Genomic DNA, 12709 nt, shown 5'->3' with positions numbered 1-12709 from the left:
CCAGACCTTCAGACTGACGGCAGAAGGTCTGGAAACCTTGGCCGATTTGAATGGTCAAGGCCCGCCCAAGAGGCCATATAACTGACAGGTAAAGCAACCAATCACGTTTCGTTTTTGCCGCGTCATGTTTATGGCCATGGAAATCTCGCCACAATAACAAGATGGTCCTCACTGCAGAACACAAGATCCAGGGGGCATGGTTGGATCCAGATCCAACTCCTCCCACCTTACATATACCTAAACCTACCCGTCTCCACCCCCTGATCCCTAAACCCACCCATCTCCACCCCTAAACCTACCAATCTCCACCCCCTAGATGTGGATCCAACCACGCCCCAGAGTTTAATTGATCCTGATAAGCGCTCATCGTCACAATTGTAAACACGACGGCTTTCTTCTTTGATGAGGGGGTTTGACATCACGGCATTTATGTTTTCAGGCAGAACGTTAAAGAACGCGACATACACATCTCCCAGAAATCCTGTATAATTTAACCAATCCGACGACGACTTCGAAACTCTTGGAAGTGTTTCCAGCTAAACGTTCCATATGCATCAGACGTTCAGCCAGCGGTCTGTGGGTGTGACGTCTGAGGCTGAGACTATGTCTGTATCAAAACATTTTGAAAATTTTAAAGGTTTGCCGCTAGGGGGCGGTCTATTTACCCATTAACCAGTGTCTATATGGTGTTTACCTGATCTCAGATCAGCTTTATAATATAGATATTTTTAAATATTTTAATTACATTGTATTAAACATTTATATAATGACAAACCCTCTGAAGATTTTAGCATAATGGATATGACAATGTTAATGTATTTGGTCTTGGTGGAATAGATCTGCTACGCTGCTGCTGCTGATGGTTATTGCTGTTGTTGTAAATTATTGCTGCTGCGAAGCAAGTACAGGAACTTGCTACTGCCAATACATACGCTAATACGGTGCTGTGAGTATTTAAGACATACTGCTGCTGCACAAATAGCATATGTAATAACCTGTAGCAGATCTATACAGGTGGAGCTGGGGAAGGTGGAGGGTTTCAAAGGAACTCTGAAAGCGCGCTGCAAACTGCTCTAATGAATGCTAAACAGATATTTAAATGTAAAGCAGCAAGCTCATTGGCTGCTTATGCAACATGAACCAATCAGTTTGTGCCAAGTAGTTTAACGCTGTGAATATCATCAATTTGCATTACCAACCCATCAGCCTGTGCCATCTAGAGTTTCATGTAAGTCGCTTTGGATAAAAACGTCTGCTAAATGACTAAATGTAAATGTAAATGACAGAACTTGGCATTTGTATAATATAACAAGAAGAGTCGTAGTTAAATTTCCCTTATTGGCCTGGTTAGCCGAGCCCTCCATAAAACACACAAAACAAGCCCTATAAGTTCATAAAAGAACACATTATACAGACACTTCCTGTTTAATAATATTTTATGATTTGTAGATTGCATTTAATAGATTAGCCCTATACTTTCAGAAAAAAAAAAAAAACATTTGCAGTTGGTTTTAAAAAGGTGATTTATGCACCATTTTGACCAGCAGGTGATGCCAGCATGTGGTGTTTCAGCACTTCGAAACAGTGAATCATTGTGCAAAGCAACTAATTTGAGTTTCGAAACTCTCAGTTTCTCCCCTCACGTTACTATTACCTACATAGAAAATGGCTGCCTGGGGGCGACACCAAGATGGCCACCGAGGGAACTACGGAACACAACAACCGTATCTTTTCGATTGCGGCACCTCGCCTCTGGAATGACCTGCCACTGGAAATTAGATGTTGTACATCACTAGGTCATTTTAAAACACTTTTAAGAGGGCACTTACTTGCCCGGACATTTGATATGAGATAGTTGGTGTATATCTGATGGTCTTGTTTGTTTATGTCATGTCGTTTTTATGTTCTTGTTGTTTTAGTTTTGGTTATATGTTGTTTTATTGGAAAGCACACACATTTGAATTTGTGCTAAATGAGAGAAGTAAGTGAACCCGTGTACAACACATTTCCCACACATCGGTAGCGTCTTTTTTTTTTTATGCTTGGCGTTTATAATAAACATCATTTATAATGAATTCCACTTTAATTTATGTTTGTTTTATACTTATATTTTTCATTCTTGTTCTAAATAACGTAAATTTTAAAAGATTTGTTGTGGAGTGAGGGAAACTAAAATACTTATAGTTTCTAAAGTTTGTAAATGTTTTATTTACTGTTTTTACATACTGAATGTAATAATAAAACGTGATATACAAAGATGCAACTTTTCTGTGTTTGTTTTTCCTCTCTACAATGTAATCATGACCCAGTGTGACTTATTTTCCAGAAAATATGTTACACAGTTTAATCAGTCTCAAACTAATCAAGGTTTTTATTGTTTTTACTTTTAGAATAGGATTCCTGTATTACGTGCTCATGGATATAAAACACAATATCCTGTTTTATGTTCGGCCTCACAGCAGACGGCCTATGAGTTAATTCTTCCCGCCCCCATGCAATCGTTCATTTACATCAATCAGTGGTGACGTACATCAATTAATCTTTCAATTATATGGATTACATTACACAATTCAACCCGTCCATTATCTGCCAAGAGTAAAGATCAGGGGAAATGTGTCACCACTGGTTGTGTATGAGTAGACACAGACACTCCCAGAGTCAGTGAGTATCACCTGCTTCAGCGCCGTCACACCATCCAGTCCTGTCACATCACATTCATTTCCTCCTGTTGCTGATTCACTAAAGATTTTTTTTTTTTGCCTTGCGAGCTGACACACAGCCAGGAATCTATTTAGCCATCTGGACAGTTTATGTTCAATTACTTGTGTCATATATTCGTTTGCACCAGTGACCAGATCTGTCAGATTAAAATGAATTAGCATGACACTATTAATTGCTAAACACTAGGGATTTGAAGAATCCCCTAACCCCAAGTATTACATTTTGTTGCATAACTCATTCCAGACCAACCAATGGTTCATTTACCAAAAGCATCATTAGCCAACTATGGTCGCAAGTTCCATCAGCAATATATAGTTCCATGATCCGGTGTTTCCTGAAACCACATTCTCAAATGTGTGTGGTTGGAACAACAGCTCTCAACCTGTGGTTAGAAGCATAGTTTGTTGTTTGTAAAACTTGCATAGACTTACATACATCATGCTTTTGACTTACATTGATCAGCACATTTTTGAAGAGTGCGCATGTGCATAAATGCGTAAGGGAACTCTGGAGTATGGCGTGAGAGGGAAGCTGCAATGAATCAAACATCAAAAAAAGCAACACGATGGGGAACAAAAATAGTGAAGTAGTCCTCAGATGCCATGTTCAATACAGCAGCATCTCAGAAAAATTATGTTGTTTAGAAATGTGCTTACTAAATAAACCATGTTATAGTGATTTAGAAAAAATGAACACCTTTCTGTTGTTCATGATAATCTGATATTAATTGCAGTCTTTAATCTATTGAGATAAGAAGTTATTACTTCACCTGTGTGTGATGTCATTAACAACAGTCCTATATTGGTGAATAAACATGGTTCAAACAACAGAAGTGCAACCATGTTAGTTTTGGAAAACAGTCATTAGTAGCTAGACTTGTTCATTTCTGTAATGATGCATTGTACAGTCGTTAAGCAGCGAGTTATTGTCTTTGTAGGGCAAACACACCCCAGAGCAGCCCATGCACGGGAAAGAGCCACTCAGTTTTTCTCAAGGAAATGTAAAGAAAACTGACCTTTTTTGCCCACAAATCCTTGCCAAGCAGGATGTATATGTGCTAATGTGAGTGCTGACATTAACTTTTTATTCAAATCTGCTGCAGATTTTGGCTTTGGAAACTTCTTCCGTCCTGGGGAACCCCTGACCACTTGGTGTGGGAGCCCCCCGTATGCAGCTCCAGAGGTGTTTGAGGGACAACAGTATGAGGGTCCGCAACTGGACATCTGGGTAAGCTTGGACTATATCAGATGGCAATATTATAGTAATATTTTATAGATACCATACTACTTGTATTGTGCTAGTACAATACTATTTTTAAATACCATTTTCATGTACAATGGTATTTACATTGTTACAGTAAATACAGATAGATAGATAGATAGATAGATATTAACATTACCCACTTGTAATATACCCTCTCATGTAATATTATACACCAAATCTCTGATTTTATTATTTTGTCACAAAATCTAACTATATTATCTGCATACATACAGTATATAGCATATAAGTTTATAGCGCATCTTAACTGATTGATTGCTTGTATCGTTGTCAAATGTAAACTATATTATTGTCCAGCTCATGAAGATAATAGGATATTATGAACATTAACATCACGATTTTCTGTGAAGCTGCTTTGCAACAATGTGTATTCTGAAAAGCGTTATACAGATAAATTGACTTGATATGATTCTCCAAAGAATAGCATGGAATTATAGTGGTACATGTCCACAAAACCATGGTATTACAATGAAACTATGTTCACAAAAGCATGATATGACCTCATGGCATTAAACTAATATGTACTGTAGGCAGCTGATCAAATTCTTGCCATTTGTTGATTCATGTCCTCTCAGTATAGTCAGAAAAGAGAATTGCGTCAATGACGAATGGTAATTCGATTGATTGAAAACATAATTATCATTTCCTGTATTGTGTGTGGGTGGTCCTTTATGCTAGTTCCTAGGCAGAGTTTGATGTTTATGTATTGATTTTCTGTGTATGTGTGTGTCATGCAGAGTATGGGGGTGGTTTTGTACGTGTTAGTGTGTGGTGCTCTTCCATTCGATGGTCCTAGCCTTCCTGTCCTCAGACAGAGGGTCCTGGAGGGCCGTTTCCGCATCCCCTACTTCATGAGTGAGGGTGAGGAAGTCAAAGTAACACAATTATAATACGACTGTTCATGCATCCTCTTTCTGTTGTTATGAATAAACAGTGAACAGTGCCAGGGGTTACATGTATGTAATCAGATTTTGAGAAATAGTGATAATAGTTACTCTGTGAAGTTTCAGAAGGAAATGTCTTTTGAGCTCATTGCATTCCCTATATCCTCTTTCAGACTGCGAGCACCTGATCAGGAAGATGTTGGTTCTAGATCCAGCCAAGCGTTTGTCCCTGAGTCAGATCAAAGAGCATCGCTGGATGGTGCAGGAGGTCCCGTCCCAGCGGCCCGTGCTATATAGACGGGGTCTGCCATGTGAGAGCAAATCAGGCTTGGGTGAATACAGTGAGCAGGTGCTCCGACTCATGCACAGCCTGGGCATCGACCAGCAGAAGACTATTGAGGTCAGTTGATCAGCTTTTATTTGACCAGGATTTAGAATGTGCTTAAATTCCAGTTCAGTTCTTGCATCTAAACTGAATTTGAATTAAGGTTGCAAACAGAATGTAGAACTGTAATTAAAATTAGAATGTAAGCAAGTTTGTGTGTGTGTGTGTGTATATATATAGCTATATATACAAACACTAATTACGCTAATACACACTCTATTCTTTTTCTATTCTATCTACTTATTTTATTTTTATTATAAAAATGACCTTCTAACACTAGCATTCTCACTTGTTTTTTTTTTATTATAAAAAAAACCTTGCTACATATACTGCATTAGACAAACAGAATTGTCACAGCACTTACATATTATTGCTCTTTTTTTGGTTTTGATTGCTTTTGTTGTCCTCATTTGTAAGTCACTTTGGATAAAAGCGTCTGCTAAATGACTAAATGTAAAGCTATATGTATATGTTTTAAGTGTTATTTTGGACAGTATTTACACCTTTTTGTAAAAAAAAAAAAAAAAGAGAGAGAGAGCAATAAGCAATAAACAAGGCAATAAACATTTATAATTAGTCCAAAACAATAGTATTGCTATTTATGTTTTGTCACAAAACTTGTGTTAATCACACTCATGAGCCAGTTCTTCAATTCCGAACTCTAGTAATGGTTTGGGCTTTGGATTTCCAAAAATAATTTCTCCTCTGATTTGCAAATTCGATTATTCCAAAGAACAGCCTTTCAGAATATTTTCAAAACGTACTGATAGAAATGTGAAATTTGCCAGTGTTCTCTTTCCTTGTCTGCCTTGTTCTTCAAAAACTCTTCTTTTCCTGTCACAGTCTCTTCAGAACAAAAGCTATAACCACTTTGCTGCGATCTACTACCTGCTTGTGGAGCGGTTGAAAGCGCATCGCAGCAGTTTCCCTGTGGAACAGCGTTTGCACGCCAACCAGCGCCGCCCTAGCACCGTCGCTGAGCAGACTGTTGTCAAGGTAACCCCATCTGTGAAGTCTACCCAGACATATTGAAATGGCGTTGATATAAAAATGTAAATATTGGAATCATGAGGAACAAAATCTGTAATCCAGCCATCCTTCTTTCAGTTTAACCTCTGCGACCATAAACCACAGAAACAGGCTTTTGAGACCTTTCATGATCCTTTTTTATGGATTCATCAGCATATTCATGCAGTATCAGATGGGTAATACCATGGGACATGACTGTGACTATATGAACTTGGAAAAACAGTTACATTGTACCAAGGTACAACCAAGACAGCTGCAATTCCATGATATTACCATTGGACTTATTGGTATATGCCTTCATGTTCTTGTTACAGACCATCGCGGTTCCTTCTCAAGCGGGCGTCCCGCCGCAGGCAGCGCGTCACCTGCGTTCGCCTGTTCTGTTGCAGTCCACTACAGACACATTTACCTTCCCACAAACCCCTGTTTTCCCAGATCAGACGCTCATGGAGGAAGACGTGGCCACTCCCAAGGTCAGTTATGTTTCAGATGAAGTGAGCGGCAAAACAAAGAGCAAAAAAAGGTTATTAGATTCGTATGGCACAGAGAGAAATCTCTCATCCTCTTTTCGGGCTTGAGGCTATATTTCATAAGCTCTGCCTGCATTTTAAATAGCAGCGTTACTCATTGGCGCTGCTGTATGACGGCAATAAGAGCTTTTGTCTGCAGCGTGTGAAGTTCCTCTGCCTGCGTGTCAGCTTGATCTCTTCCTCATTACTCACCCGCAGTATCTCAGCAGCACTTCAGCCTCCTAAAATAACACCTGCGTATATATTAAATACTAAAAAACGCTTTTTATGATTTCAGTGCTTGGTGTCACCATTGGTGCTTTGCGTCAGTGTAGGTATCTCAAGCACTTATTGCTACTCATTCATAAATGAATGACTCAGACAGAGACTAGGGAATTTATATATCTGAGACTGGGCGATATGACTGCATTACACCGGGAATATGTCAACCAGCAGAGATTTTGCTGCACCATGGTAGTGGTAGCTAGTTTGTGTGGCTGTCAGAGTGCTTTGTACTTATGAGCAATGGAGAAATGTGAAAATATAGAGAGGGATGTCGTTTATGGGGCTTTTAGTCCATGTCTAGTAATTTTGAGGTCACCTACATCCTAGTGTACTTTTTTGATGAACTGTGTTGCATTACACAGATATTTGTCCAATCAAATTCTCTCTAGAATGAGAATGTCCCTCCTCCTAATATCAGCTGATACAATGTAGCTGTCACGGGTGCACACACACGAGGGACGAGGAGACGCTGGAGAATACTTTACACAAGACTTTATTCGTAGGAAGGAACCAAGGGAGACGAACTCAGGAAGACGTATACAGGAAGACCTTCACAGGAAGACGTACAACAGCGGACAGAGAACTTGGGACTGGGAACACTTTTTATACATACACACAGGAGGAGGGGATGACGAGACACACCTGGGAGCAATGACACATCATGGGAAACACCTGGGACAAATGAACTTAAATCAGGACAGGAACCAAACCAAATATGGGCATGGGAAGGCACATGGGGAGCAGGACACACACAACACATGGAACAGAGTCTGACAGTAGCAAATCAACCTTTATGGCTTTGACGTAACAAAGCCTGTTGGCTTTTTTATAATATCTCTTAATTATATTTTAATTCATTGATTTAGTTATTAATACATTATTAATTTTAATATAATATAATATAATGTAATTTTTCGTTTTGTTTTTAAGTCATAATGGGATGTTGTTATTGCACAAATGTCAGACTTTTTTGTATAATCACCTTTTTTGTTCCAAAAAACTGCATTGTTTAAAATTATTATATAGTATCATTATTGTTGTTATTAGTGATTATTTCATATATTTAGTCATTTCATATATATTCATATATAAGCTATTAATAATAGTAATAATAATATAAACTACTATTATAAACAATTTTTAATCAGAGATGAAGCACTTGTCTTTTAAAAACACATTTTCACTGCATTGTCTGAAATATTACTATTATCTAACTATTGTTATTATGATTATTCAAGATATAAACTATTTTAATTAAATGAGAGAAAGTGCTTGTCTTTAAAATATATTCACTGCATTGTCCAAAATATTTTTATAAATTTTTATCAAAATATAAACCATTTTTCAACAAATTTCCAGCAAAATTAACTATTATGCCATATACACATACCATGATATAAAAGATTGATCATGCTGCTCACCCTTGTTGATCATAGGGAAACATATAACCTGCAAATGCACGTCCTGTTATTTGCAGCCTGTTGTTACAGTAACAACAGCATGTCAGGTTTTCTGCCTGCTGTTGCACAACAGCACGGCTCTGTTTGTAAATGCCCCTGATGGGCCAGTGATGGGCCACCCATGTGATCAGTGCTGGGTGTTCTCTCCACTTGTGAAAAGCGTGACTACAACATTTGTTACCTTGGCTGTCGCAAGGCAATCTCCATAGCTACTGTTCTTTAATTGACATGCAGCGTTGACTCATCCTGTGGGGACTCTGCCGTATACATACCAATTTGCCCTCCAACAGGTCTTTTTTCTGTTCAGTTGGTGCTTGCAATACCAAGGTCAAGAGCTTAATTCCAAGGGAACAAACACACTTATAAAAGTAGTCCTTAAATGGACTGTGAGTTGTTGTTAAACTGTCTGCCAAATGAATAGATGTAAATGTTTGTTTATGAAGAAAGGGACGCGTGATAAGGCATTCATTTAGCCTCAGCGCCTGTGGAGCTGAACAGATGGCAATCTAGGGATCTCTTCAAACACGTTGAGGTCACGCTCTCACAAACTTATATCAGCTGGCTTATTGTAATTCAGGAAAGCTGCTGGTTGCCTGTGGACATTTAGCAGAGCAACATTACATAATTTCTCATAAATGAAACCGATGACATTGTCTACACTCTTAAAAACAAAGGTTACAAAAAGGTGTTTTTGCAGTGATGCCTTTGGGAAAAAAAAATAACATTTTGGTTCCCAAAACAACCTTTTAGAGAACAGTTCTTAAAAGAAGCATGTTTTTTTTGTACTGTACTGTACAGTACATTTAAGAACAAATAATCTAAAAGATTCTTTTGTGCACTGGAAAGTTTCCACGGATGTTAACGGTTCTTCATGCCAATGAAACACTTTTATTGTATTAGAATGTAACAGAAAAGAGTACCAATGTTATATGAACAAAAGAGAAGGTAGAATAGAATTACTGATATATATTTGCTCTACAAATATATTGTGTTTCTGTCATGATCACTCTCTGCGAGTTTAGCATGGTAGTATACATGGCAATGTTAATGTGTTTGGTCTTGGCAAAACAGATGTGCTATGCTGCTGCTGCGGCAGAGCAAGTACCGAGACTTGCTACTGCCAATACCTCTACAGACATGCTGCTGTGAGCTAGTAGGAAATACTGCTGCTGCACATAAAACATGAAATAACATCATATGAAATAACCCCCATATATAACAAACATGAATTACCCCATAGCAGATCTATACAGGTGGAGCTGGGGAAGGTGTAGGTTTCTGAAGCATGCTGCAGCTGCTACAGCAAGCACTAGCCAAGTATTTGAATGTTGACCAGCAAGCTCATTGGCTGCTGATGTGAAAAGAAACCAATCAGCTGCGACATGTGAATAGTGATGTGATTATATCAAACTGAGTTAGACAAGTTCACAATAAGATTTATAACTTGCATTTCATGTCAACCTTAAATTGTTATTTACTGATAAACTTTACTATTATATATATATATATAGGATAATAACTAGTAGTTAAATCCATTGAGTTTCGGCTTTGATTTCCCTTGTCAGTTCTGGAAACAGCAAAGTGAAAATGTCCCAACGACTGCTGAGCTGTTTCAGCCCAAAATAGTTTTGCAAACAGTGTGTGTGTGTATTTATATCTCAGGTGGATGGCTGCTTACTGGACCCGCTTCCTCCAGTCGTTGTCCGCAAAGTCAGTGGCTCGCTGCCTAGCAACATTATGGAGACGTCCATTGATGAGGGCATTGAGGCGGAGGAAGAGCATGCTGTGCCCCTCGCTGCCTTTCATACAGCTCGCTTCAGTCAGCGCCGGCATACACTGTCTGAGGTCACCAACCAACCTGCTGTGCTGCCCATTACAGGTTAGTACTGCATTTCATGTGTGTGATGAGGGCAGGCAATTATAGTCTTTAAGAGGCTTCAATATTAATATATAGTGTCTTAATGATATATTACCATTTAAAGTTTGAGGTCTGTAAGATTTTTGAATTTCTTTGAAAGTCTGTTATGCTCACCAAGACTGCATTTATTTGATCAATATACAGAATCAAAAATTTGTTAAAAATACAGTAAATACTGTAAAATTAATTCAATTCAAAATAACTATTTTATTATATATTATAAAATGTGATTTATTCCTTTGATTGCAAAGCTGAATTTTTAGTCTCCGGTCTTCAGTGTCACATGATCGTTCAGAAATCATTGTAATATGCTGATTTGCTGCTCAAGAAACATTTCTTATTGTTATCAGTTAAAACAATTGTGCTGTATATTTTTTTGTGCAAAAACTATTCTTTGGATTCTCTGATAAATAGAAGGTTCAGAATAACAGTATTTGTTTGAAATAGAACATTCAAATAAAAATTTAAATCTATTAAATTTCCATTTCTGTTTAAAATTAAAATAAAAACAATATGCAGTATAAATGGATTCAAACACATGATCATCTGTATTTATATTTTTTGTGAGGAATATTTCACAACTTGGCATCCTAGCTAAACTGCTTACAGTAATTTTTCCCACTGACATTAACAGCCAGCTTTTTTTTAGTAGACAGTTTGTGACTTTGATTTGGTCAAGTTCATTTATAAAGCACATTTCCTTAACAATGGGAATTCAAAGTGCTTTACATAATAAAGAGAATAAAATCAGACAAAAGTGCATTGCTAAAATATAAATATATAAATAAAATATATTTATGTCCTAAAGACATAAAAATGAAAAAAGAAAGAAAAAGATATAGAAGCTTAATTCATACATTGATTAAAAACAAGTGTAGTCAGTACGGCAAGGTGCATATTCAGAGAATTTTGTTTGTTTATGTCTGGACTAGAATGTGTTCAGCATGGCTTGGATTAATGTTTTACATTGTAAGGTAAACCATGCATAATGTTGCAGTTCTGAAAGTTCTCGGTTAGTAAGATTTATGTATTCACCCAACTCAGTTTTAACTTCCATTTGAGTTTTGGTGTTAGTTTTTGGACACTGTGTAATAAATATGGTTACATCCATATTCTTGAGTGAACTTCAGTTCAACAAAAGCTCCTCTCTGCAGGTCTGAACCCATCCCTCGGCAGCATGGACTCAGAGTACAGCATGGGTTCGACTCAAAGTGATTTCAGTTTGCCTGAAGAGAATCCAGCTCTAAAGGATGTATTAAGCACTACACCTGCCGGCCACACAGCTCCAGTCTTCCTGGGCATGAAGCCCCCTGAGCCCACCCTTCAGCCGCTCAACACGGAGGGGCAGAGCGCTCATAATCACTCACTAGTCAGTTTCAGAGAGGGGCGAAGGGCTTCAGACACGTCTCTCACTCAAGGTCAGGATGATTTGAGTTTTCTTGTACACATCATTTGTTATTTTTGTTTTTCATCAATCACTTTTCTCTCAAACTTTGTGTCGGGGTGGCAGCTAGCTATAGGCAGAGCAGACGATTGCCTAGGGCCTCGGGCTTTGAGGAGGGTCCTCCATATCCGTAGCATCCCCTATATGCTAGTCCACCAGTCAAGACAGGCAGCAAATTCTAGCCTCATTATTCATTGGATATATAGTTGAATTGTCACTCATCTGCAATTAAACCAATTAATTTTGCGGTTTCAAAGCGGGTCCCGCCTTCTGAATGTTTGCGTAACGAACGCATCTTTCAGGTGCTGTGAACTATGCGATGCAAACGGCTAAATAGGCATGCAAAGAAGTACAGCTCCTAATGCAGGTGTGTGAGTTGTCGTCATCTAATTTTGATTTCTATTTTATTTGCACTGGCTACCAAAAAAAAAACACTAGCTATTTTTTCTATTCTATCTACTTGTTTTCATTTGTGTGTGTGTGTGTATATGTGTGTGTGTATAATATATATATATACACACATACATACACACACCTTGCTACGTGTACTGCATTAGGCTAACCCAGACTTGTCATTTGCACTTATATATTGTTGCTCTTTTGTTAGTTTTGACTGCTTTTATTGTCCTCATTTGTAAGTCGCTTTGGATAAAAGCGTCTGCTAAATTACTAAATGTAAATGTCATCTATTTTAGAGTGATTGCAATTTATTCTAAATATGAACTTGTTCTGTCGATCAGCGTCATTTCTGGAAAGATCATTCACCGCTTTATTACGAGTTTAAAAAAGCGTG

The 12709-nt window shown here is 38.0% G+C and overlaps 1 protein-coding gene across 1 annotated transcript in view; it reads left to right on the top strand.

Moving 5' to 3' along the window:
* LOC107709983 (serine/threonine-protein kinase SIK2-like) overlaps positions 1-11926 on the top strand; it is a gene marked incomplete at its 3' end in the record, with an annotated part of 36866 nt that extends 24940 nt beyond the window's left edge. Inside the window, exons 5-11 of the mRNA XM_016514655.1 lie at positions 3824-3948; positions 4740-4863; positions 5060-5286; positions 6115-6267; positions 6615-6773; positions 10217-10433; positions 11627-11926. Of these exons, the coding sequence (XP_016370141.1) occupies positions 3824-3948; positions 4740-4863; positions 5060-5286; positions 6115-6267; positions 6615-6773; positions 10217-10433; positions 11627-11926 (1305 nt within the window). The remainder of the gene's footprint in view (positions 1-3823; positions 3949-4739; positions 4864-5059; positions 5287-6114; positions 6268-6614; positions 6774-10216; positions 10434-11626) is intronic.
* Positions 11927-12709: the final 783 nt, after the last annotated feature.

Source organism: Sinocyclocheilus rhinocerous, unplaced genomic scaffold (genome assembly GCF_001515625.1).
Source record: "Sinocyclocheilus rhinocerous isolate Xijiao unplaced genomic scaffold, SAMN03320098_v1.1 scaffold4403, whole genome shotgun sequence".
Lineage (NCBI taxonomy): Eukaryota > Metazoa > Chordata > Actinopteri > Cypriniformes > Cyprinidae > Sinocyclocheilus > Sinocyclocheilus rhinocerous.
This window is presented reverse-complemented; position numbering and strand designations above follow the sequence as displayed.